This window comes from Canis lupus, chromosome 6 (assembly GCF_003254725.2).
Source record: "Canis lupus dingo isolate Sandy chromosome 6, ASM325472v2, whole genome shotgun sequence".
In the NCBI taxonomy this organism is placed as follows: Eukaryota; Metazoa; Chordata; class Mammalia; order Carnivora; family Canidae; genus Canis; species Canis lupus.
Window position 1 is genome coordinate 17654619 of NC_064248.1, and position 27036 is coordinate 17681654.

At 46.2% G+C, this 27036-nt stretch overlaps 1 protein-coding gene across 7 annotated transcripts in view; it reads right to left on the reverse strand.

Moving 5' to 3' along the window:
• Positions 1 to 17618: 17618 nt before the first annotated feature.
• Positions 17619 to 27036, reverse strand: part of C6H16orf54 (chromosome 6 C16orf54 homolog) — a 41570-nt gene continuing 32152 nt past the window's right edge. For 3 of the 7 annotated variants that reach the window (XM_025415830.3, XM_025415827.3, XM_025415828.3), the window contains one exon: positions 17619 to 19454. In XM_025415830.3, the coding sequence (XP_025271615.3) occupies positions 18780 to 19454 (675 nt within the window). In that variant the 3' untranslated portion in view covers positions 17619 to 18779. The other 4 variants (XM_025415826.3, XM_025415829.3, XM_025415832.3 and 1 more) reach the window with 4 other exon arrangements.

The window sequence follows — 27036 nt, forward strand, 5'->3', positions numbered from 1 at the left end:
ACCATTAACACATCATGAAGGCTCAGTGACTCTTAGAAATTAACCATAGCTCACTGATTCTAAGATGCACTTGTTTTCACACACCACCTTCTCTGAAGTCAAAATGTGTCTTTCACCAATGGGGTCTAGTGGTCACTGTCAGCCAGGCATTGGCCATCACATAGCCATCATGGCCTATGTGTGCAGCTTACAGATAAAACATGATAACAGGGCAGCCCCGGTGGCACAGCGGTTTAGCACCGCCTGCAGCCCAGGGCGTGATCCTGGAGGCCCTGGATCGAGTCCCACGTCAGGCTCTCTGTATGATGCCTGCTTCTCCCTCTGCCTGTGACTCTGCCTCTCTCTCTGTCTATGAATAAATAAATACAGTCTTTAAAAAAAAAAAAACATGAGGGATCCCTGGGTGGCGCAGCGGTTTGGCGCCTGCCTTTGGCCCAGGGCGCGATCCTGGAGACCCGGGATGGAATCCCACGTCAGGCTCCCGGTGCATGGAGCCTGCTTCTCCCTCTGCCTGTGTCTCTGCCTCTCTCTCTCTCCCTCTGTGACTGTCATAAATAAAAAAAAAAAAAAAAAAAAAAAAAAAAAAAACATGATAACAATCTATGTTGAAATAAGTCCAAGAGAGCTCTTTAAACAGATGCCAGAAAGAAATTGTGGGGGGCACCTGGGTAGCTCAGTTGGTTAAGCATCTGCCATTGGCTAGGGTCATGATCCCAGAGTCCTGGGATGGAGCCTCCCATCAGGCTCTCTACTCAGTGTGAAGTCTGCTTCTCTGTCTCCCTCTGCTTCTCCACCCACCCATGCTCTCTTAAATAAATAAATAAATAAATAAATAAATAAATAAATAAATAAATAAATAAATAGGGGATCCCTGGGTAGCGCAGCGGTTTAGCGCCTGCCTTTGGCCCAGGGTGTGATCCTGGAGACCCGGGATCGAATCCCACGTTGGGCTCCCGGTGCATGGAGCCTGCTTCTCCCTCTGCCTATGTCTCTGCCTCTCTCTCTCTCTCACTGTGTACCTATCATAAATAAATAAAATAAAATAAAATAAAATAAAATAAAATAAAATAATTAAAAAAATAAATAAAGTCTTTAAAAGAGAGCACGAGCAGAGGAGGGACATGGGGAGAGGGAGAAGCAGGCTCCTCGCTGAGCTGGGAGCCTGCCACTGGGCTGGCATTCAGCTGGAACATTCTACTTGGTTGGTGCCCATATTGTACTGATTATTAAGCATTTTGCCTCTCACCTCTGGCTACTGTTACCACCTCTTTGGAGGAAGCGAGAACCTGACCATTCACTTCTGGGGTCCCCAGCCGACTCCACTATGCATCTCCATTTGGTGCTTGAAGTCCCTTTATGTCTTGGTTCCATTGCGCTATCGTCAGTTGGGAGAGAAACCCACTGTCTTCTCTGCCCTTTGCCAGAGGAAGAGGAAAACAGTTCATCCACAAAGCTCCTTTACTAGAGAGGGTCTAGGGGTCGCAGTCTGCCTTGAGGGAGGTACCTACCCCTTTGCCCCTTCCTCAATCCTGGAGACCCCTTGCTAAGAAGGGGACAGATCAAGAAAACAATGAGCTCATCTCAGATATGAAAGCTCCAGAGAAGACAAGACCATCCTTCACGCACGAATTAAGTGCTGAGCAGCTACTGTGGTCAGGCTCAGAGCACACAGTGGGGATTAATCTAGCAAAGATGCTGGACAGAAGTGGTGAGCCACTGCCTTTGGTGACACCTTCTCACAGGACACACCCCAGAGATGTCCCCTGGGGCTACACTTTTCCTCTTTAATAAGCACTTCCACCCTTGGGTCCTCCTGTCCTTTTTTCCAGGGAAAACAGTCATGCTCAGCTAGGCAGACTTCCTGGCTCTAGGGAACTTAGATCTCTGGGCCTCAGCTTCTCAATCCCGAAGTGTCATAACTGAACACCCACAGAACCAGGGGCACTTCTAGGTGTCAAGATAAGGAAATCAAGATTCATGGATACACTGGGAATGGGAAGGCAAAACAGTTGGAATCCAGAAGGGAATCAGAGCCTGACAGACACAGAATCTCAAACTCCAATGCCTCCAGGACCCAGAAGATAAAATAAATGGGAGCGAAGTGGGCTGTGGCCAACTGGGGAATGTGTACTGCACCCACAGCATCCCAATTAAGAAAGAAAAAAGAACTCTAGCAGGCTGAGTCTCAAGCTCACCCTTGAACACAGAAATGGGTCAGCCCTCCAGGCACCTCCCGATCTGAGAGCTGGGAGGGGATCCCATTACCAGAGGAAAAGGAAATGGATCCTGGGCAGGCAAAAGCAACACATGCCTTCCTTGCAATGGAGTGGATTTCCAGGCAGAGGGGACTGCAAGGACAAAGGCTCAGAGATAGGAAATGACTTGGATTGTTTGGTGGAAGATTTGAAGATGGGAGCAAGACAGGCGAGATGGTTAGGAGCTGGACTGGGGCCAGACCACAAGATGGTAGGCCAGAGGACTTGGACTCTGTCCTGAGAACAATCAGACTGAAGCTGGAAAGTGAGATAAGCATATTTGCTGTAGACCGAGTTCACTGCATCAGAACGCATTGAAGGGGGCCACAGTGGCTGCAGGGAGCCCAGGAGGAGGCTGATGCAGCCCCTCACAGGCTCGAATGTGGGTCGTGGCAATGGGGTTGGAGACAAGGGAATGCAGGCAGAGGAAACAACATGTGCAAAGGCTCAGAGCTCAGATGGAACCCCATGGGTTCAAGGCAGTAGGAGGAATTGGGTGTGGCTGTGGGGGTGGGGAGACTGAACTGGGGAGTGGAATCGGAAGAAGAGGAATCCCACACCTCACCTGGTAGCACCCTATCTATCTGGCTACACCTTCTTCTTGCATGGCCAGCCTGGGATTAGGCTTGGATGATTTCCCCAAGCTGCCCCATGCCCAGCGGAGGCCCATGCTTCCATGCTCATTATGGCAAATGTGCCTATCCAGCTGGGTGCTACAGTCAGCATATAACGTATCACCAACGCTGGCTGGTGGGTGAGAAGGGAACGTTGACTGAGTGCCCTTGCTCAGCCCTGGGAAGGTCTCTTTCCCTCCATGCCCGTGGGGGTGGGGGTGAGTATCTCCATTTTCCCCAGGAGGAAACTGAGGATTTATGAGGTAAAGAGAGCTGCTCAGGGTCATACATCAATAAAGCGGTGGAGCAAGATTAGAAATCTATCAGCCACTCACTCAATAAATATGGTTTGAACACCTACTACATACTGGGCAGTATTCTAGACACTGAGTATACAACAATGAGTGAACAGACAAAAGTCCCTGTCCTCATGGACTTTATAGTCTACTGGGGTTGCGGGGTTGGGAGAAAAAAGACAAAACGCCAAGTCCCCTCATGGCCACCAGAGGACACTGTAACCACACCACCGTCCTTTCTCTGCTTCCATCTTCCCTTCTGGGTCCCAAAGATAACAGCCAGGGAGGCTGTGAATATTCAGCGCATCTGCTCAAGGATGGAAGCTGAGGAGAGGTATGCAACAGTTCCTTCTTCTACCCACTTTTCCAGCTTAATCTCTTCACCAGATCCCTATCCAACTGCTCCAGGTCTCTCAGCGACTTTTTAAGGTCCTCTGTACTCCAGAGATTACCAAGGTGCACATGCACTCATCAGTTCATCCACCACTCCCTTCCATTTACCCACCTCCCCACCTCCTCCCATCTCTCCATCCCTCTTCCCAGCCCTCCACCCACCCACCAACTGGGGTACTCAGTCTAGAAGGTCGGGGAAGGCAAGAGGTCAAACCAGGTTGATAGAGACCGTGAACCCAGTGGGCATGAGTTTGAGCGTGATAAGGCCGGTTAAAAACTGAAGGCATTTAAAACTGGCAAGATGTTATTAGTATCTGAAAGCAATTCAACTTTGGATCTTTAAAAAATCCCACTGTGGTATGATGTGGTGTGGACACATGTATTAATTTATCACTAGGCCTTCAAGACAATATGGTAGGTAAAATTTCATAAATATTTCAGTACCTCTGTACTTTGTTCCAATCGCTTCCTGAGTCTTGATCATCTTGGCAGTTGCTCAGTAACATTTTAAGCCCTGCTTTCTGAGGCCCTAAGTAGGCTCAGCTTGTAAGACCAAACTTCAAAGTCCTGAAGGGAATCTCACCAGGAGGCTGTGAATAGCATTTCCGCTGATCACTGTACACCCCAAACTCATGCCAGGTGATGAGGGCTTTCTTCATTTCAAGAATGGAGTGCTCTTCAGATCCCTGGAATCTAGCACAGCAGCCCTGGAAAATGATCAGGGGCAGAGATCCTCATAGCTCTACTTTGGTGGGTTGTTGGGTAACCTCTTTCCTCTCTCCCAGCAATTCAGCTGAGAGATTCCGAAGCCTGGGATGGTACCAAGAAGAGCTATCCCACAAGCCCCTTGCTTCTTGATATTTAGTTGCCCTTTAGCCAAAGGAAAGCATTTTTTTGGGATAATATATCAATATGGGAAGGACAATGCTGATGTATTAGAGGCTCGATAAAAATCATTCTTCTCATATTGAACAATAATAATAGTCCCTTAACTGTAATCTCACCGAAAAACAAAGACATTTAATTTTTATTTTTTGCATGACTTGCTTTGTTTTCTTGGAATGTTATGAGCCAGAAGGGGAATCCGTTGAGGTTTGGCAGCTTTTTGGGTAAACGATTGTACTTAACACAGTTTTGTATTTTTGGTAAACTACCCAAATAGATTATTTCAGGGGCTAAAACAAGCCTTGCATTAAAAAAATTCCAATCTAGGGGTACCTGGGTAGCTCAGTGGTTGAGCATCTGCCTTCAGCTCATGTTGTGATACCGGGATCCTGGGATCGAGTTTTACACTGGGGTGCCTATGGGGACCCTGCTTCTCCCTCTGCCTATGTATCTGCCTTTCTCTCTGTGTCTCTCATGAATAAATAAATAAAATCTTAAAAAATATATATTTAAAAATTCTAATCTAATTAATTCCAATGGATGAAAAGTGCACTAGGGAAGCCAGAGAAGGTGCAAAAGAACTGTTTCATGACCTGTCCGTGGCAATAGGTCAGCATCACTCTGCATACAATAATTAAAATAAAACCAAAAAAGTTTCATACATCTTTATGAATTAACTCTGATAGTTAATTTATCTTTGCCTTTATTTTTCACTTGTTAATTAATTTACTTATCAGGTTGTAAAAATGAAGAAGTAAAAATCTCTATTCACTCTCATTTCCTGGAGATAGCCCACTTTTAAAGAGTTGTTTTGAATTCTTCTGGTGGCAGTCTTGCATTAGAAAGATGATGATTTATAGCTTTTAAAGCTCTCTTGACTCTGTGTGTGAAGGACAAAGAATTTAGCTTATACACACCTTTTATTTTTGTTGCTTTATCATTTTCTAAAGTTTATCTGTTTACTTCTTTAGTTAATCTCTGCACCCAACGTGGGGCTTGAACTCATGACCCTGAGATCAAGAGTTGCACGCTCTTGTTGACTGAGATAGCCAGGCACCCCTGTTAGTTTTCCTTTTTTTAAAAAAAAAAAAAGGTTTTATTTATTTATTCATGAGAGACACAGAGACAGAAGCAGAGACACAGGCCGAGGGAGAAGCAGGCTCCCTGTGGGGAGCCTGATGCAGAACTCAATCCCAGGACCCCAGGATCATGACCTAAGCTGAAGGCAGATGTTCAAACCGCTGAGCCACCCAGGCGTTCCACACTTAGCACATTTCTGAGGGTCATCCACATTGTAGAGTGCATTGGTACTTCACTTTTTTGTGTGGCTGAATAATATTTCACTGTGTGAGCAGATCTCATTTTGTTTATCCATTCATCATTGATGCCCATATGTCTTGTTTCCCCTTTTATTATTATGAATAATAATTATGAATAATGCTATTAACAATAAGGCTATTATGAATAGTGCTGCTGTGAAGATTCTTGTACAAGTTTTTTGTTTTTTGTTTTTTTTAAGATTTTATTTATTTATTCCTGAGAGAGAGGCAGAGACACAGAAGGAGGGAGAAGCAGGCTCCATGCAGGAAGCCCAATGTGGGACTCGATCCCGGGTCTCCAGGATCACACCCTGGGCTGAAGGCAGGTGCCAAACCACTGAGCCACCCAGGGATCCCTAAGTTTTTAGTGTTTAAAAAGTAATCTCTACACCTAATGTGGTGCTTGAACCCACAATCCTGAGATCAAGAGTTGCATGCTCTACCAACTGAGCCATCCAGATACCCCTGTCTTTTTTATTATGGCCATCCTAGTGGGTGTAAAGCAGTGTCCTAGTATGGTTTTGATTTGTATTTCCCTAATGACTGGTGATGCCAACATCTTTTCATGTGCTTATATATATTGTATATATTTTATACTGATTATGTATACTGCAACCTCGTCAAATTCATTTGCTGGTTATAATGATTTTTTGTGGATTCCTTAGAATTTTTTATATATAAGAGCGTGTCTTCTGAAAATATAGTTTTACTTCTTCCTTTCCAATCTAGCCTGGACTATTTATGCTTAATGTAATTATTGATATGGTTAGGGACGCCTGGGTGGCTCAGAGGTTGAGTGATCTGCCTTCAGCTCAGGGCTTGATCCTAGGGCCTAGGGATTCAGTCCCGCATCAGGGTCCCTGCGAAGAGCCTGCTTCTCCCTCTGCCTGTGTCTCTCTCTCTCTCAATGTGTCTCTCGTGAATAAATAAATAAAATCTTTTAAAACATTATTGAGGGCAGCCTGGATGGCTCAGCAGTTTGACACCATCTTCGGCCCAGGACCTGATCCTGGGGACCCGGGATCGAGTCCCAAGGTGAGCTCCCTGAATGGAGCTTGCTTCTCCCTCTGCCTGTGTCTCTGCCTCTCTTTCTCTCCATGTGTCTCATGAATAAATAAATAAAATCTTTTTTTTTAAATTTTTATTTATTTATGATAGTCACAGAGAGAGAGAGAGAGGCAGAGACACAGGCAGAGGGAGAAGCAGGCTCCATGCACCGGGAGCCCAATGTGGGATTCGATCCCGGGTCTCCAGGATCACGCCCTGGGCCAATGGCAGGCGCCAAACCGTTGCGCCACCCAGGGATCCCTAAATAAATAAAATCTTTTAAAAAATTATTGATATGATTAGATTTGAATCTATCATCTTGCCGTTTGTTTTTTATTTGTCCCATCAATTCTTTGTTCCTCTTTTTCTGCCTCTTTTTCAGAGGTGTTTTTTAGTTTTGTTTTTCCTCTTTTGTTGGCTTATTAGCTATAACTCCTTGTGTGTGTGTATGTGTGTGTGTGTGTGTGTGATTGTTTTAGGTTTTAGAGCATTCATCTGTAACCTGTCTCCGTCTATTACAAATATTTGAGGGGTATTACACCACAATATAAATAGTATGACAACCTTGTAGACTTGCATCTCTCCCTTCCTGGCCTTTATGCTGCTGTTGTCATACATTTAACTTTTTTTTTTTAATTTTTATTTATTTATGATAGTCACAGAGAGAGAGAGAGAGGCAGAGAGACAGGCAGAGGGAGAAGCAGGCTCCATGCACCGGGAGCCCGACATGGGATTCGATCCCGGGTCTCCAGGATCGCGCCCTGGGCCAAAGGCAGGCGCTAAACCGCTGCGCCACCCAGGGATCCCTAACTTTTTTTTTTTTAAGATTTTACTTATTTATTCATGAGAGACACAGAGACAGAGAGAAACAGAGACACAGGCAGAGGGAGAAGTAGGCTCTATGCAGGGAGCTAGACGCGGGACTCGATCCCGGGACGCAGGATCATGCCCTGGGCCGAAGGCAGGTGCTAAATCGCTGAGCCACCCAAGCATCCCATTTAAATTTTACATATGTTCTAAACTCCACAATATACTATTCTTTTTATTGAAAAAAAAAATTATCAGGGCACCTGGATGGCCCAGTCAGTTAAACATCTTCCTAAGGCTCAGGTCATGATCTCAGGGTCCTGGAATTGGGCTCCCGGCTCATCCAAAAGTCTGCTTCTCCCTCTGCCTCTGCCTTTTCCCCTATTAGTGTGCACGCTTCTCTCTCTCTCAAATAAATACATAAAATCTTTTTTTAAAAAAAAAGAAAAAATCAATTCTCTTTGAAAGGTATTTAAGGGGATCTCTGGGTGGCTCAGCGGTTTGGCCTTTGGCCCAGGGCGCGATCCTGGAGTCCCGGGATTGAGTCCCATGTTGGGCTCCCGGCATGGAGCCTGCTTCTCCCTCCTCCTGTGTCTCTGCCTTTCTCTCTCTCTCTATGTCTATCATAAATAAATAAATATCTTTAAAAAAAAGGTATTTAAAGAATAATAAATCTTGGGGCACCTGGGTGGCTCAGTCAGTTAAGTGTTTGGCTCTTGATTTCAGCTCAGGTCATGATTTCAGGGTTGTGAGATCGAACCCCATGTTGAACTTGGAAGCTGGGTGTGGATCCTGCTTTGGATTCTCTCTCTCCATCTCCCTCTGCTCTTCTCCCTCTGCCCCTCACTAAAAATAAATAAAGGAGAAGAAAACAAATCTTATGTATTTACCCCTATATGTACTATTTCTGATGCTTCTCATTCCTTTTGTAAATCCAGATTTCTTCTAGGATAATTTTCCTGCTGCTTGAAGGAGACATTTTACATTTTCATTTGGTGTGGGTTCAGCTTTTGTAAATCTGAAAATGTTTCTCTTTTGCCTTCTTTTTTTTTTAATTGAGATGTAATTGACACATAACATTATATTAGTTTGAGGTGTACAATGTAGTGATTCAATATTTGTGTATGTTGCAAAATGATCACCACAAGTCTAATTAACATCCATCCTCACCCATAGTCACAAAAATTTTTTTTTGTGAAAAGAACTTTTAAGATCTACTTTTAAGCAATTTTCCAATAAAGAATACAGTATTGTTAACTATAGTCACCACATGTAATGTATTACATCCTCAGGACTTACTTTATAACTGGAGGTCAGTAACTTTTCACCCCTTTCACTCACTTTGCCCACCCTCCACTCCCCTTCCTCTGGCAACCACCAATCTGTTCTCTAGATCTGTGAATTTGGGTTTTACATTCATATAAAAATTTTTTTTTGCCAGGTATAGAATTCTAGGTTGTCTTTTTTTTCCCCCTCCAATGCTTAAAGATATTGCTTCTCTCACTTCTTATTTGCATTGTTTCTGACAAGATACCTGATGTCAACCTTATCTCTGTTTTCCTATAGTAGTGTCTTTTTCCTTAGGGTGCTTTTTCTAAAAAATTGAAATATAATCTTCATACTCTAAACTTCACCCTTTTAAAATGTGCAATTCGGTGGTTTTTAGTATATTCACCAAGTTGTGCAACCATAACCACCAACTAATTCCAGAACATTTTCATCATTCCCCAAAGAAACCCTGTCCTCATTTGCAGTCACTGCCCATTCTGTCCTCCCCCAACCTGTGATAACCACTAATCTGCTTTCTGTCTCTTTGGCTTTGTCTCTGGCTGCTTTTTGCATGTATGATAAAAAACAGAAAACAGAAAACTTTACCATTTTGGACATTTTTTTAGTATATGTGCTGCTGAAGCAAGCACTCTTGGACATTACAAAAAAAGATTTTATTTATTCATGAGAGACACAGAGAGAGAGAGGCAGAGACACAGGCAGAGGGAGAAGCAGGGTCCATGCGCAGGGAGCCCAATGTGGAACTTGATCCTGGGACTCCAGGATCACACCCTGGGCCAACCACTGAGCCACCCAGGGATCCCCCATCTTGGACATTCTTAAGTGTACAGTTCAGTGGTGTTAAGTATATTCACATTGTTGTAAAACATATCTCCAGGGACACCTGGGTGGCTCAGTGTGTGAGGGTCTGCCTTCCACTCAGGACATGATACTGGAGTCCCAGAATCAAGTCCCACATTGGGCTTCCTGCAGGGAACCTGCTTCTCCCTCTACCTTTGTCTCTGCCTCTTTCTCTCTCTCTGTGTCTCTCATGAATAAGTAAATAAATATAATTTTTAAAAAGGATTTTATTTATTTATTCATGAGAGACACAAGAGAGGCAGAGACACAGGCAGAAGGAGAAGCAGGCTCCCTGCAGGGAGCCAGACGTGGGACTCGATCCTGGGTCTTCAGGATCACACCCTGGGCTGAAGGTAACACTAAACCGCTGAGCCACCTGGGCTGCCCAGTAAATAAATATAATCTAAAAACAAACAAACAAACCGATCTCTAGAACTTTTTCATCTTGCAAATCTGAAACTCTACATTTATTAAACAGTAACTCCTCTGTTCCTCCTTCCCCATCAACCGCCATCCTATTTTCTGTTTCTATGAATTTGACTACTTTCAATACCTCATGTAAGAGGAATAATACAGTATTTTGTCTTTTTGTGATTGACTTATTTCTCTTAGCATAATGTCCTCAAGTTTCATCCATGTTGTAGCATGTGATAGGATGTCCTTCCTTTTTTAAGGCTGAATAATATTCCATTATGTGTATAGAACATATTTTGCTTCTCCAGTCATCTATTGATGGACATTTGTGTTGCTTGTACCTCTTGGCTACTGTGCATAGTGCTGTTGTGAAATCGTGTGCTTTGAGATCCTTCTTTCAATTCTTTTGGACATATACCCAGAAGTAAAATTGCTGAATCATATGGTAGCTCTATTGTTTTTTAGCTTTTTTAAAGATTTGTTTATTTATTTGGGGAGGGCAGGAGCAGAGGGAGAGAGAATCTTAAGCAGACTCTGCACTGAGTTTGAAGCCAATGCAGAGCTCAATTCCATGATCCTAGATCACAACCTGAGCCAAAACCAAGGGTTGGACACTTAACCAACTGTACCACCCAAGCTCCCTGGTAGCTCTATTTTTAATTGTTTTCCATAGTGTTTGCACCATTTTGTCACCCCACCAACAGTGCACAAGGGTTCTAATTTCTCTACATCCTCACCAACATGTATTTTCTGGTTTGTTTATTTTAGAGATTGGCAGGGGGGTGCAGCTCAAGAGGAAGAGAGAATCTCAAGCAGGCTCCACATCCAGCACAGAGCTTGACACAGGGATCCATTGCACCACCCTGAGATCATGACCAGAGCCAAAATCAAGAGTCTGATGCTTAACCAACTGAACCACAAAGGGGCCCCCTGTTTTTTTAATAGTAGCCATCCTAATGGTTGTGATATCTCGTTGTAGTTTTGAGTTTCATTACTCTGATGATTAGTGTTGTTGAGCTGTCTCTGGTTACTTTTAGGATTTTCACTCTATCACTGGTTTTGAGCAATTTGATTATGATGTGTCTTTTTTTAAATATATATTTTTTTATTTATTCATGAGAGACACAGAGAGAAAGAGAGGCAGAAACACAGGCAGAGGAAAAAGCAGGCTCCATGCAGGGAGCCTGATGTGGAACTTGATCCCAGGACTCCAGGATCATGCCCTGGGCTGAAGGCAGGCACTACACCACTGAGCCACCCAGGTGCCCCTGATTATGATGTGTCTTGGTGGAGATTCTTGTGTGTGAGATGTATGGAACTTCTTGGATATGTAGGTTTATAATTTTCATCAAACTTGGAAATAACATAAGCATTAGTTCCTAAAATATTTTTTCTGTGTCCCTCTGTCTCTCCTTTCCTTCAACTCCATTTACTCACATATTAGGCTATGTGAGATTTTTCCACAGCTCACTAATGTGCTTTTCATTAAAAATTTTTGTTTTCTCTGTGTATTTTATTTTGGATAATTTCTATTGCTTTGCCTTCAACTTGACGAATCTTTTCTTCCACGATGTCTCATCTACTATTGATCTCATTCAATGTATTTTTCATATCTGGCTCTGTAATTTTCTTTTTTTTTAAGATTTTTTTAAAAAATTTTTATTTATTTATGATAGTCACAGAGAGAGAGAGAGGCACAGAGACACAGGCAGAGGGAGAAGCAGGCTCCATACACCAGGAGCCGGATGTGGGATTCGATCCCGGGTCTACCAGGATCGCGCCCTGGGCCAAAGGCAGGCGCCAAACCACTGCGCCACCCAGGGATCCCAGGACTTTGTTTTTTAAAGTTATCTCCACACCCAAAGTCACAACCTCAAGAGCAAGAGTTGCATGCTCCACGGACTGAGTCAGCCAGGTGGCCCTGACATTGCCATTTTCATTTCTAGGAATTTATGTCTTTTTTATATCTCCCTGTCTCTATTTAACTTTTTTAACATACAAAATACAGTTATGAAAGCTGTTTCATGTCCTTTTCTGCTCATTGTAACGTATGTGTCACTTCTGGGTTGGTTTCAATTGATTGATTATTCTTCACATTATTCTTCATGTGTTTCCTGCCTCTCTGCCTGCCTGGTAATCTTTCAACATTGTGAATTTTACCTTGCTGAGTGCCAGATATTTTTGTAATCTGTATGATTTGATAGACAGGTCCAGAGCAACGCTCAGCTTATGGCTATTTATTCCCTGCTACTAAAGCCAAACCCTTCCGAATACCCTGCCCAAAGCCTTGTCACATTTTCTAGTCTGGCTGGTGGGAGAAGGCCCTGAGTGGAGCTCCCTGCAAAGATGGCTCTTCCCCTAGTGTCCTTGTGTTCCTTTCTCTCTGGAATTGCAGTGTTTCTGTTACTGTCCTTCATTGCTTAGTGTCCAGTGTTTTGAAAACCATTGTTTTGTGTGTTTTGTCTGGTTTTGTGGTGGTAGTGGTAGTTGTTTCTGATAGGGTAAACCTGGTTCCCTTTCTTCACCTTGAGGAGGAGCAGGGATCCTGGCGTGTGTGTTTCTAAGAGCTCCTCAGGTGATCCAGGATGCAGCCAAGTGACAGCCAGTTTATAGAGCTGTTTTCTCTGCTTGAAATTTTTTTTCAATCAAATAGAATCTTTGATTATTTCCTCTCCTCCATTTTCTCTGGGCTCTCTTTCTGGAACTTTGTTCAGATGAATATTGAATGGATTGATCATCTCTTAACTTTTCTTTCATATTTTCCATTTCTTTTTTTAAAAGATTTTATTTATTCATGAGAGACAGAGAGAGAGAGAAAAAAAGAGAGAGGCAGAGACACAGGCACAGGGAGAAGCAGAAGCAGGCTCCATGCAGGGAGCCCAATGCAGGACTCGATTCTGGGACTCCAGATCACACCCTGGGCTGAAGGCAGGTGCTAAACCGCTGAGCCACCCAGGCATCCCTAGGCAATGATATTTGTAATTTCCCAAACTATTTCTTGTTCTCCAATTACCATGTCTTCCTAGAAACCTCTATTGTTTCATGCTGCATTATCTCATTTATTTGTTTCCTCCAGGGCTGTTTGTTTTGTCTCTTCATCCTAATCCTTTTGGTTCTACTGGAAGTGAGTCAAAGGAGATCCACGTAGTTCACCAGCAGGCCTATACCTGGACAGGCTGCGAGTTCTGTGGAAAGGTGTATTAATTGATGAAAATGTTTCACTTCAATCCTCTCCCCAGGTGCCATTCATTTGGCAATGTCTGGAGACATTTTTGGTTGTGATATCTCAGGGGATGCTACTGTCATCTAGTGGTTACAGACCGGAGATGCTGCTAAATATCCTACAGCATACAGGAAAGTCTCCCACCACAAAGAGGTATCTGGGCCAAATGTCAATCGTGTGAAGGTGGAGAAAACCCTGATTTAAGACAATCTGAGAGCAGCCTGCCACACCTCACACCACCAAAGGTCAAGACAAGAAGGGACTCTCCACATCCACTTCAGGAGAATTCCCAGGCATTTATTCAAGTTTGTTAAAGGAGATCTCCAGGGGCACTCAGCTGGCTCAGTTGCTGGAGCATATGACTCTTGATCTTGGGGTTTTGAGTTCGAGCACCATGTTGGATGTAGAGATTATTAAAAATAAAATCTTTAGGGATACCTGGGTGGCTCAGTGGTTGAGCATCTGTCTTTGGCTCAGGCTGAGATCCTGGGGTCTTGGTATTGAGTCCCACATCGAGCTCCCTGCAGGGAGCCTGTTTCGGCCTCTGCCTATGTCTCTGCCTCTCTCTGTGTGTCTCTCATGAATAAATAAATAAAATCTTAAGAAAATAAAAATATTTAAAAAGAAAGAGGGGCGCCTGGGTGATTCAGTCAATTGAGTGAGCATCTGACTCTTGATCTTGGCTCAGGTCTTGATCTCAGGGTTATGAGTTCAAGCCCTCTGTTGGATTCCAGGCTGGGTGTAGAGTCTACTTTAAAAAAAAAAAAAAGAGAGAGAGAGAGAGAGAGCGATCTTCAACTGATGGCTCATGAACCACAAGTGGCCTACAGCTTTGGTTCATTTGGCTTTTATTAAAATACTTACATATATATAAAGTGGTCAACATTTTGGTTGATTTTACCTAAAAAAACAGATTTCTAGTTTCTGCTAGAAAATCAGGACAGACGTGATTAATAGAGCTGAGTGGCTGCTGTCCCTACAGATGAGCATGTGTCCCTTCCCACCTCTGTCCCTTGGTCCATTTGGCCACCTATATCTCCTGCTTGGCCTCTTTACTCATGCAAATTCATGACCCCTGTATTTTCTTTTTTCCTGGTTTTATCCTGGGGACAAATGTTGTCTCTGTACCCAAGGACAGCTGTGGAGTGATTCTGAGATAATCTTCTAGTTAGTTAATTTGTTTCTTTCCCATTGTTACTATTACTTTGGAATAATGGCAGAGCATATAAATAAGAGAATCATATCTGCCACCGTTGGTGGTGGAAACTTGGGGATTTTCAGGTACGGGACAGCAGGTGAGGCCATGGGCATGAGTGAGATTGCTCAGGAGAAGCGTGGCAGGCAAGAACAAAAGCTGTCCAGGATGGACTGCTGAAGAAGGCAGACAAGAAAGAAGTCAGAGAGGATGGCCAGAGGGAGGGAAGGGATATCAGGTGTGTGTGGAATCACAGAAGCTAAGCGAAGAGAACATGTCAAGAAAAGAATCAAGGGATACCTGGGTGGCTCAGCAGTTGAGCATCTGCCTTTGGCTCAGGTCATGACCTGGAGTTCTGGGATCGAGTCCCACATCTGGCTCCCGCGGGGAGCCCACTTCTCCCTCTGCCTATGTCTGCCTCTCTTTCTCTGTGTCTCTCATGAATAAATAAATTAAAAATCTTAAGAAAAAAAGAGAAAAAAAATGTAGCCTACAGAGGTATCCTTTAAGTAAAATATGCAGGTCATGATTTTGGTGAAAGCAGTTTCTAAAAAAAAAAAAAGAAAGAAAGAAAAAAAAGAAAGCAGTTTCTTCTGGAGTGCTGGAGGCATGCCAAAGCCTACAGCAGGTTTCAGCTGCTGGGGAGAGGAGGAAACCTAGACTGTTAAGACAGACAGCTCTTTCCAGAAGTTTGGCAGTGAAGGAGGTGCGAGGTCATGCGTGGTGAAGGATGGAGAATTGGTTGTCGGTTGGCTGGTTTTTTTAAGGTGGAAGAGATCTGATCTTGTTTATAGAGGAAATAGTCTGGGTTTTGTGATGTCGTGAACAGTGTAACCTAAAGAGCACATCCCCACCATAAAACAGGTAGAGATTAGGCATAAAATCAAGTAAACATCCCTCAAAATGCACAGCTGGGTTTCAAGATAGTAAGGGGAATCCCCACACACAAGGAGGAAATTGAAAACCAGAGCTCTGAGGCCGTAGATCTTGGCAACACAGGGGCTTTGGGCTTTACCTTCACTTAGAGATTGGAGATGAGGTCTTGCAGGGCCATTGAAAACGGAGACCCTAATATAAAGCTCAACCCCTTAAAGGGGGACCCTTAGTGAAGGAGTAGACTAGAAAAAAAGATCTTTCCATCGGCTCAGAGAGCACAAAAGAACCTTGCCTGCCTCGCCCTGAGATCTGATGGCAATAGAAAAGTCCTGAGAATTCATTGCAGAAGGCTTGCCCTCACTTGGATTTGGGTTCCAAGTTTACACCATCATGGAAGCCCAGATAAAATGAGCAAATAACATGGTTCAGGGTTTGTAATACCCTTGAAGCATCCTTGACAGGAGCAAACCAGAATCTCTCTAGAAAGACACCATCAAACTTAGTCACATGGTGTCCCCCTGCTGACTCTGAGTTCACAGCCCTGAATTAGAAACTTAAGAGGAAACCATCTGTCATGGACGAAAGTAAGCACCCCAGAACTCCAGACAACAGAATCATGGAGCAAAAGACCACACAGTAAGTATATTTTAAGCACCTGAAGAATTAAAAGAAGGACTCAGCATGAGAAAGTAATCAGAGGGTGTTAAAAAGGAGAGGCAGAGGTTTAAAACAAAGAGAAAGGAAAAGGGTAAAACTAATGCCACTGTTAATCCACCCACCTAGCCATCCGTTCCCCTTTCCTGTGGCCCCTTGTCTGGGTCTGAGAGTGTAAAGATGACTCTGGGGACAGCAGGCTGGACTCTAGGGCAGGAACATCACATTCGTCCATGCATGTGCACGCCCCTCTTTCCTTTCCCAGCATCTTTAAGAGGTCAAGCTAGAAAGTCCCCACAGGGCATCTTGTTCAACCTCTTTTTTTTTTTTTTTTTTTTTTAAGATTTTATTTTATTCATGAAAGACACAGAGAGAGGTGGGGACACAGGCAGAGGGAGAAGCAGGATCCCTGCGGGGAGCCTGATGTGGGACTCATCCCAGGACCCTGGGATCATTACCCTCAAGGCAGATGCTCAACCACTGAGCCCCTAGATGCCCCTCTTGGTTAACTTTCAACTTTCTCGCAGAGAAAGAATGTGAGTCCTAGCAACATAAAAATCACTTTCCTGAAGTCTCCAAGTGTGTGGGCGGCGAGGCCAGCTGGAGAGCCAGGGCCTTGCCTCTGCTGATCACTTGACATGCGGGCGTCTGAGCTCTGAACACTGTACGCCTGTTGTGTTTCCCTGGCAGATTGTTTGCCCCTCATGTGCAGGGTCCCCACGACCCAGTCCTGCCAGCTGATGATGACAATGAGAAGCAACATGGTTTTCCAGCTCCTGAGTGACAGAGATGGGACCAGAGCCCTGATCTCTATCTTGTATCAGTTCTGTCCCGGTCTTCTGTCACCCTCCCCCAGCCCTGCCCCTGCCACTGGAGACGCTGAGCTCGTTGAGAGTTGAGAGCGAGGGCCTGATTCCTCCACCCGCAGGGCCTGGCTCAGAGGAATGCCCTGCTGGTACTTCCACTTCCTTCCTGCATCCAGGGGGTGAATGCTCCAAGGCCCTCCTGAGCAGGAAGGAAGAGCTGTGTCCAGCATTAACCGGGTGTGAACTTGGGAGGTTCCTGGCCATTCAGTAGCACAGGATGGCTGCTCCTCCCCACCCCCCAGGACTCTGAGTCTCTCTGTACTTCCGGGGGCGGGGGTGGGGGGTGGAGAGATGGCAGGATGGGACTAGGAAGTCTGACACTTTCCTTTTTTTTTTTTTTTTTTTTTAAATTTTTATTTATTTATGATAGGCACACAGTGAGAGAGAGAGAGGCAGAGACACAGGCAGAGGGAGAAGCAGGCTCCATGCACCGGGAGCCCGTCGTGGGATTCGATCCCGGGTCTCCAGGATCGCGCCCTGGGCCAAAGGCAGGCACCAAACCACTGCGCCACCCAGGGATCCCAGTCTGACACTTTCCTAACACTTACTGATCCACCGGTTCTCTTTTCTTTTAACAAAGAAAGAGCAGATCTTTGAGTAAATGAATGCCTCCAGCAGTGAAAGAACAACGTTTACGCAATATCTTTGTTTACCTTGTATTTATTTTCATGTTGGACCTTCTATTTATGGCAAGTGATACTGGTTTTCCATTTGCAGAAGTGATACAAAAAAGGTTCCTTTTAAAATAAATTTATTAAGCAAATAGTAAGTCATCTTAAAGAAAAATACAGATGGTTAAGTGATATGGCAAAAATCCTAACGTTCATGATTGAAGTTTGGGAAATCAAACCCCAGGAATGGAATGGAAACTACTTCCCCTCTCCCCACTCCTGGCTCCTCTCCCAGAGGGGAGGTCAGCTCTTACAGATGGCTTTAGGGCCAAGGACATCCCTGGGCTCCATTTCTACAAGGGTGGAGCGTTATAAATAAGCGTGTCCTGGGGCAAATCCATCTCTCTGGATTGATCCAGCAAGGTCCCAGGGAGAGGACCAGACGCTGGTGCTCTGCCCTGGGACAACGTTCCTTTCCACATTGGATCGCACTCAGGTCTCCTTGGCTGGTGTCCTGCACCCTGGAGGGGTCAAGATCGGAAGGCTGCCCCTGGTCTCTGTTGATACGAGGTCCCGGGTCTGGGCAAGGAAGGCAACTCCCCAGTTTGGCTGATGAAGTTCCCTGTTGCAAGTTGAGGGTCAAAGGCACAGTTGAGATGTAGTAAGACGCTCCTTTGCCTGGTCTTGTGTTTCCTTGGAGGCACAATCTGTGGCTTTGAGAGGCTGACTTCCTGTCCTCTCCTGCTAGCATCCACACTCGGCCTGTTTCTCGGCATCCACGGGAACCCTGCACGCCAACCCCAGCATCTTAGCTGCACAGCAAAGGAAGGCGGAAACCCCTATGATGATGCTATTTTCTGCCTCTTTGGTACCTTGAGATCTTAATCTGCAACGTGATTTTGGTGTCTTCTGGCCCAGAGTGGGCCCCACCTCCAATTCTCTGCAGCCTGGGGCAGCCAAAGGCACACACCTCTGGGCTTCCTCTGCAGCACCAGCTCTGTCCACAGGAAACTGCCCAGCCCCAGATCCAGGGAGTTGAAATCCAGATGTAAAAGGCCGAGGATGGGTAGGGGGCATTCTTCCCTGGGGACCCAGGTATCAACTTGGGCTCCTAGGCTGGAGCTTCAGGGTCTTCTCTGAGGTAGGGCCTTCTGTATGGGTCTTTGGGAGGCCAGTCCTCCAGGACCTGGGGATTCAGAACCCCACACTGGTCCGACCTTCACGCCTCCAGAAAGCTGAGATCTGCTCCAGGGTGACCCGAGGCTGGAGGCCCCACTCAAAATCGGGGCTTCCTAGTCGCTGCCTCTGGGCCTGGGGGCTCCCCAGATGCATGTTGGCCTCTGGCCTCTGTTCAGGCTCAGCCCAGCTTACCAGGCCTGGGGCGTAGGGCCTCTCCTCTGACGCCTGGGGCCCCCAGAAGGTGTTGCAGGCTGGGGCCCTGTGTGGGGTATGGGGGGCCAAGGAGCCAGGAGGGGTGAGTGGGGCTAAAGGGACAGGTGGGGCTGTGGCTCTGGCCTCCAATGTGCCCCCAGGGGTGGGAGGGTCTGGGGGCCGGTCCATGAGCAAGGGGACTGCAGAGCCATACCAGTCCTCTGAGCGCTCTCGGGCAGTACCCCTGGGCTCGATCCACAGTTCTCCTCCAGGGCGCCAGACCAGGGTGGGTGCGTGGTTGCCAGGGTCCGAGTGCAGAGAGCGACGGAACAGGCGTTCGGCCAACACGGCTGTGGTTAGGAGGAAGAGTGCGGCGAGGGAGGCCAGGGCCAGCATGATGGGGATGCAGGGTCCGCAGGGCAGTGGGGGCCACGGAACCAGTTCGGACACAGGGAGTCCCTCCTGTTGCCCAGAGGGCTGCTCTGGTGTTGAAGGCATCTGGAAAGACAGGGGTCAGATGAGACAGGGTGGCCACAACCTAAGCGGGGGCAGGAGGCAGTGAGTGTCCAAACAAGGGCGAGGAGAAAGACAGAGGCCTGAGGGGCGCAGCATCTGGCCCGGGAAACAGACCTGGGCAGACAGAGGAGCCAAGGGGACCCAGAAGGCTGGAGAGCAAGGGTCCCTCCACGGCCTACAGCCAGACACTTCTGCTCAGGCTCCCCAGCCTGCTTGCAGAAACCCCAGTTCCCTTTCAGACCCTGGGGTGCCTCAGACAAAACTCTGAGGGCCCCAAGGGCTTCTTTCCTCCATCTAGCACCCCCACCCCCGCGGCCCAGGTCTGGCTCTGGCTCAGAGGAAGTGGTGGGTAAGATGAGACTGTCCCCTCCTCCCCTCCCGGCCCCCACCCTGTGCAAGCCCACTTGCCACTGGCCAGCACCTGGGATGCTCCTGTGCCCTCACCACTCCCCTGGGCTTGGTCTCGCCTCTACAGGCTCCAGCACGCTCGCTGGCTGTCATGCCAGGTGTCAGGCGCCTCCTCTGCTCCGGCCCCTGCCTGACTGCTCTGCCGGGGCCCCCAGCATCCCATCTGCAGGGGCCTCCCGCTGCCTCACCTTACCTTGGGGCACCCCCAGGGCTCCTGGCTCTCCCTTTGGAGCACTCCCTGTGACTGAGCGCCCAGGCAATCGCCTCAGATGAGGGCGGAAGGGCACCACCTGTTGCTGGGCAACTGTGCCCCAACTTTCTGGCCCTGGGAGGGGGGGGAGTGTTTCCTAGGCGACCTGGGGGGATGTGGTCAATGTGGTGGGGAGGCGTTTCCTGGTGAGAGGTGGGGCTCAACGGGCAGTAGTTGTATTGAACTCAGTCTCACCCCAGCCAGGCCCCAGGCCTCAGGCCCCAAAACCTTCCACCAGAGACCAAGAGGTGGGTTCACAGAGCACCCAAGGCTCCTTGCTTTCCCTACTCTGGGGGCGGTGGCTCTGGCCCTGGCCCACCCACACCCTCCCCTCTCCTGCTCAACCCAGCCTTCCCCATACTTCTTATGAATACACATTTCTCTGTCTTCAGAATATTTGGCCTCAATTTTGGTCAGGGTGTGATATCTTACTATCTCACCAGACATTGGTGAGGTGCGGTGTGGGTAGCAACAGAGTAAGGCCTCTGGGAAGAAGCCTGGTATAGAATCAGGCTCAGGTCTATCTCCAAGGCCCTGGACATTTGCCACCCTGGCTCCTTTCTCCTGGGGTGAGGGTCCGCAGAGCCTGGGAACGCGGCATGAGGGAGTGTTGTCGGTCACTCGGGTCCCTTTGGAGATTGTCTAGTTTGACTCACTCGCCGACAGATGACAAGCAAGCCCCGCATAAGGGCAGTGTCGTGCCCAAGGTCACACAACCCATGTATGTGGGAGGGATGGGAGAAGCATAAATATAAGTTCCTAGTCTGGCAAGCAACTGAACAGAACACAACTCTTACTTGGGATTAATATTTTCTTTTGCAAGCCTTTTGAGAAAGGCTAAAAAATATGTTGAAATGTTAGCATCTTACAACATGATCACAAGGACAGCCTGACTCACACTGGTCTGTCCTGGTGGTTTTGAGGAAAGGGCCAGAAGGAGCACAAAGTGTGGCATGAGATAGGAGTAGGTAGAAATAGAGTTCGGAGGCTCCTAGCCCTATGACACATGCTTGAATCTGATACAATTATAATTTGATGAGATCATAAGCCTTAAAATAAAACCTGAAATTGGAGCACATGGGTGGCTCAGTCGGTTAAATGTCTGCCTTCAGCTAAGGTCATGATCTCAGGGTCCTGGGATTGGAGCCCTTCATTGGTCTCCCCGATCAGCAGGGAGTCTGCTTCTCCCTCTCCCTCTACCCCTCCCCCTGCTTGTGCTTGTTTTCTCTCTCTCTACCAAATAAATGAATAAAAATCTTAAAAAAAAATAAAAAACAACAACAAAACTGAGGGACGCCTGGGTGGCTCAGTGGTTGAGTGTTACCTTCAGCTCAGGATGTGATCCTGGGGTTCTAGGATGGAAACTCACATTGGGCTCCCTGCAAGGAGACTGCTTCTCCCTCTGCCTATTTCTCTGCCTCTCTCTGTGTCTCTCATGAATAAAGAAATTAAAAAAAAAAAACAAAACACTGAACTTGATAACACTGAACTGGACACTTAAAAAATGGTTGATTGGGAATCCCTGGGTGGCTCAGGGGTTTAGCGCCTGCCTTTGGCCCAGGGTGCGATTCTGGAGTCCCGGGATCGAATCCCACGTCAGGCTCCCAGCATGGAGCCTGCTTCTCCATCCTCCTGTGTCTCTGCCTCTCTCTCTCTCTCTCTCTGTCTGTCATAAATAAATAAATAAATCTTAAAAAAAAAAAAGGTTGATTGCAGCACATGGTTGACTCTTGGAAGGGCGTGCGACCCTAGATCTTGAGGTCATGAGTTTGACCCTCACTTTGGGTATAGACATTACTAAAAAATAAACTTAAAAAAAATTAAAGAGATTGGGGCACTTGGGTGGCTCAGTCGGTTAGATGTCTGTCTTCAGCTCAGGTCATGATCCCAGTGTCCAAGAATTGAGTCCCACATCGGGCTCCTTGCCCAGCAGGGAGTCTGTTTCTTCCTTTGTCCTTCACCATGCTTGTGTTCTCTCTCTCCCAAGTAAATAAATAAAATCATTAAAAATAAATAAATAAATAATAAATAAAATAAAATTTGAAAAACAGGCTAAGATAATACATTTTGTTACATGTATTTACAACAATATGTTTTTAAAAATCTAAATAAATGAATAGATTTGAAATGTATGTAATGTTCTGTTTTAGTCTTTCCTTAAAAAAATAAAACACTAGGGAATCCCTGGGTGACTCAGCGGTTTGGCGCCTGCCTTCAGCCCAGGGTGTGATTCTGGAGTCCTGGCATCAAGTCCCTCATCGGACTCCTGCAGGGAGCCTGCTTCTCCCTCTGCCTGTGTCTCTGCCTCTCTCTCTCTCTCTCTCTCTCTCTCTTTCTCTGTCTCTCATGGATAAATAAATAAAATCTTAAAAAAAAAAAAAAAAACACTAGAAGAGTAAACATCATTAAAACCAGGAAGAGGGATCCCTGGGTGGCGCAGCGGTTTGGCGCAGGCCAAAGCGCCTGCCTTTGGCCCAGGGCGTGATCCTGGAGACCCGGGATCGAATCCCACGTCGGGCTCCTGGTGCATGGAGCCTGCTTCTCCCTCTGCCTGTGTCTCTGCCTCTCTCTCTCTGTGTGACTATCATGAATAAATAAATAAAATCTTTAAAAAATAAATAAATAAAATAAAACCAGGAAGATCAGGGTCGCCTGGGTGGCTCAGAGCTTAAGTGTCTGCCTTTAGCTCAGGGTGTGATCCCGCCGGGATCGAGTCCCACATTGGGCTCCCTGCATGGGGCCTGCTTCTCCCTCTACCTGTGTCTCTGCCTCTGTCTCTGCGTCTCTCATGATTAAAAAAATAAATAAAGAAAGAATAAAAAAAAAGATGCTTAACCAGCTGAGCCACCCAGGTGCCCCCCCCATGTTTTAATTCTTAACTGTCACTTATCACTTAAAAAAAAAAGCTTAACATTTTTGTTTCCTTAAAAAATTAAAAATAGATTTATTTTGTGCAATTGTACTTTCATGTATATACAGAACTGAAAGCAGACTCAAACAGGTATTTGCACACCAGTGTTTGTTACCAGTGTTATTAACAACAGCCAAAAAGGTGGAAAAACTCAAATGTCCATCAATGGATGAATGGATAAACAGAATGTTATACACACACACATATATGTATATATACAGTGGAGTATTATTCAGCCCTAAAAAGGAGAGGCAGTCTGACGCGTGCTACAACAGGGATGAACCTTAAGAATGGTATGCTAAGGGCAGCCCCGGTGGCGCAGCGGTTTGGCGCCGCCTGCAGCCCAGGGCATGATCCTGGAGTCCGGGGATCGAGTCTCACATCAGGCTCCCTGCATGGAGCCTGCTTCTCCCTCTGCTTGTGTCTCTGCCTCTCTCTGTCTCTCTCTGCATCTCTATGAATAAATAAATAAAATCTTAAAAAAAAAAAAAAGAATGGTATGCTAAGTGAATTAGGCCAGTCACGAAAGGACAAATACTGTAGGATTCTACCCATACGAGGTCCCCAGGGCAGTCAGACTCACGGAGACCAAGAAAGTAGAATGGTGGTGGCCAGGGCCTGGGGGAAAAGGGGATGGGGAGTTGCTTAAAGAGTATAGAATTTCACTTTGACCAGATAAAAAAGTTCTCAAGATGGATGGTGAGGATGGTTGCACAACAGTGAATATGTACTTAATGCTGCTGACCTGTACACTTAAAAATCATTAAAATGGTAAAATTTATGTTGTATGTATTTCACTACAAGAAAAACTTAAAAAAATAATAAACAATAATATAGAAAATTGAAACAGGGAAATTATTGCTTGTAATTTCCTCACTCCCAAATAAGTCTGCATTCTTTTTTTTTTTTTTTTTTTTTTACGATTTTATTTTTACAGTAAATCTCTACACCCAACATAGGGCTGAAACTGACAACCCCAAGATCAGGAGTTACACGCCCACTGACTGAGCCAGCCAGGCACCCTAGCTTGCATTTTTTTTTACAATCTTCTGCAGCACAGGGATCAAAACCCAGATATCCTGACACTCGGGTTCCTCCCACTCCACTGCTCAAGAATTTCTGAAAACAGGAATCAGGAAGTTACTCAAGGAGTGTATGCAATAGAGGAGTCTCTGGGTCAGAAGTCTATGAAACAACCCTGGGGGAGGTGTCTTCTGGGCTGATGGGGTGCTCCTGGGGCTAGGTGCTCTGGGAGGAGCCTGATTCTACTTGGAACCAGTGAGAGAATCATAGACTAGCTGGCTGGCTTGTGGGCAGCCATGGGCAGCGTTTTGTCCTTGGTGCTCTTACCGCCTAGGTGTGTGTGGTGGTTTTAAAACATATCTGCAAGTTCCTTGACATTCCTTCTCTCATGAGGTTGTGTCTAGTCCCCCATCTCTTGAACGTAGGCTGGCCTTAGTGGCTGACTTCTAATGAATGGACTAGAGTAGAAGTGATAGCATGGCCCCCAAACCTAGGTTTAAAAAAAAGGGACAGGGGGCACCTAGGTGGCTTAGTCGACTGAGTGATCGAGCATCAGACTCTTGGTTTTGGCTCATGTTGTGATCTGGTGGGTTGGGGGATTGAGCCCAGCTTCCAGCTCCACATTTAGTGGGGAATCCACCTGAAAGTCTCTCCCTCTGCCCTTCCTCCAACTCTAAAATAAATAAGTCTTAAAAAAAAAAAGAAGGGACAGGGGTGCCTGACTGGCTCAGTCTACAGAGCATGTGACTCTTGACCTTGGGGTTGTGGGTTCGAGTCCCATGCTGGGTATAGAGATTACTTTTTAAAAATCTTAAAAAATAAAAATAAAAACATTTAAAGAAGGGACAGAGCTCCCACCTGGCTTGGGGTATCTATCTATCCATCATCTATCCATCTATCATCTATCTATGTCTTTTTTTTTAAGATTCTATTTATTTATTCATGAGAGAGTGGCAGAGACACAGGCAGAGGGAGAAGCAGGCTCCATGCAGGGAACCTGATGTGGGACTCTATCCCAGGACTCCAGGATCATGCCCTGGGCCGAAGGCAGGCGCTAAACCACTGAGCCACCCAGGGATCCCTATCTATCTATCTATCTATCTATCTATCTATCTATCTATCTATCTATCTATCATCTCAATGCTCCCTCTTGGAACCCAGTCACCATGTGTGAGGAAGTCCAAGATACATGTAGATGATCTGGTCAAAGTCCCAGGGGCAGTCCCAAATGACAGCCAGCATCAGCTACCCACCTGTAACTGAGCTATTCTACCATGATTCTCACCCACCCCAAGCGCAGCAGAGATGAGCTATCCCCACTGAGCCTTGTTTAAAATAGATTTATAAATATATATATATATATATATATATATATATATATATATATATATATATATATATATCACTGCCTTAGGTCACTACATTCAGGGAGGTTTGTAACACCAAAGTGTATACTGGAACACCTATGGCATTGCTCTCCCAGGATGAGTAAGGACTGTGCCTCGGAATCATCTGTGGGGCCTTCTCCAGTGCTCACTCTTTGTCTCTAGGTCCCTCCCCTCATCCTATTCCACTGTTTTAGGGCCTAAATTGGGGAGGGTGAGGAGAAAAACCGTAGCAACAGCAGCACGAGGTTGGTTAAGAAACGTCACAAGCCATTCAGATCTGCCCTCCCACTCCGTGGCTGAGATACACTAAACCTGTCTGTCTAATACAGTAGTCGTTAGCCACATTCAGTTCTTCCAATTCAAATTAATTCAAATAAAATAAAATCAGTCCTTCAGTCTCACTAATTACATTTTAGGTGTTCAACAGACACACATAGCTAGTCATGGCTGCTGCACAGGGCAGTGTGGCTACAGAACATCTGGCCACCACAGAGACTTCTACTGGATGGTGATGTCCCAGAGTCTCACTGCCCAGGGCGGGTGGAGGACCAGCCAGGACAGCATCACCTGGGAGTGTAGATCTCAGGCTCTGCCCAGCCTCTGTGAATCAGAAACTGCATCTTAGCAGGTTACCCAGGTGACCTGGAGGGACATGGCACTAGGCACAAGTTCACAACCCTGGCTGTACATCAGAAGCACCTGGGGGATACCTGGGTGGCCCTGCCTTCGGCCCAGGGCATGATTCTGGAGTCCTGGCATCAAGTCCTGCATCGGGCTCCCTGCAGGGAGCCTGCTTCTCCCTCTGCCTGTATCTCTGCCTCTCTCTCTCTCTTTCTGTGTCTCTTATGAATAAATAAATAAAATCTTAAAAAAAAAAAAAAAGTACCTGGGAAGCTTTTTTAAAAAGGTTGATGTTGTAGCCACACCCCAGACCAAGACAATCACAATCTCCCGAGAGGTGGGACCCAGGCAGCAGGCTTACGGTTTTCTGGGTGATTCCAATATGCAGCGAAGGTTGAGAACCACTGCTCTAGTCTGCATCCTTGGGGGAGCCTGACAGCTTCTGCCCTGTAGTGCACACTTGTTGGATTCTTTGACTAGTGCCACCATTTGAAGAATCATCTTTTCTGAATGTCACCTTGCACCTAGCCACAAGTTACTAGGTTAACATGCCACACGTGTGGGACCAATGAGTTCTCTCCCTTGGGACTTTGGAGCTGAAATTGAATGACTGGATGACTGAATCTGTTAGATATAAAAATTAGGAACTCTCACTGACCCCTCTCCATTACATGGGCCAGAGAAGTGGAAGAACCAGCCAGCAGAGAGGAGCACTGGAGAGACCTGGTTCTAATTCCCTTTTTTTTTTTTTTAAGGTTTTATTTATTTATTCATGAGATACACAGAGAGAGAGGTAGAGACACAGGCAAAAGGAGAAGCAGGCTTCCTGAGGGGAGCCCAACGCAGGACTCCATCCCAGGACCCCGGGATCACGCCCTGAGCCAAAGACAGACATTCAACCACTGAGCCACCCAGGTGCCCTCTAGTTCCTTCCTGATGCCCAGCTTCACTCCTGTCCTTGGG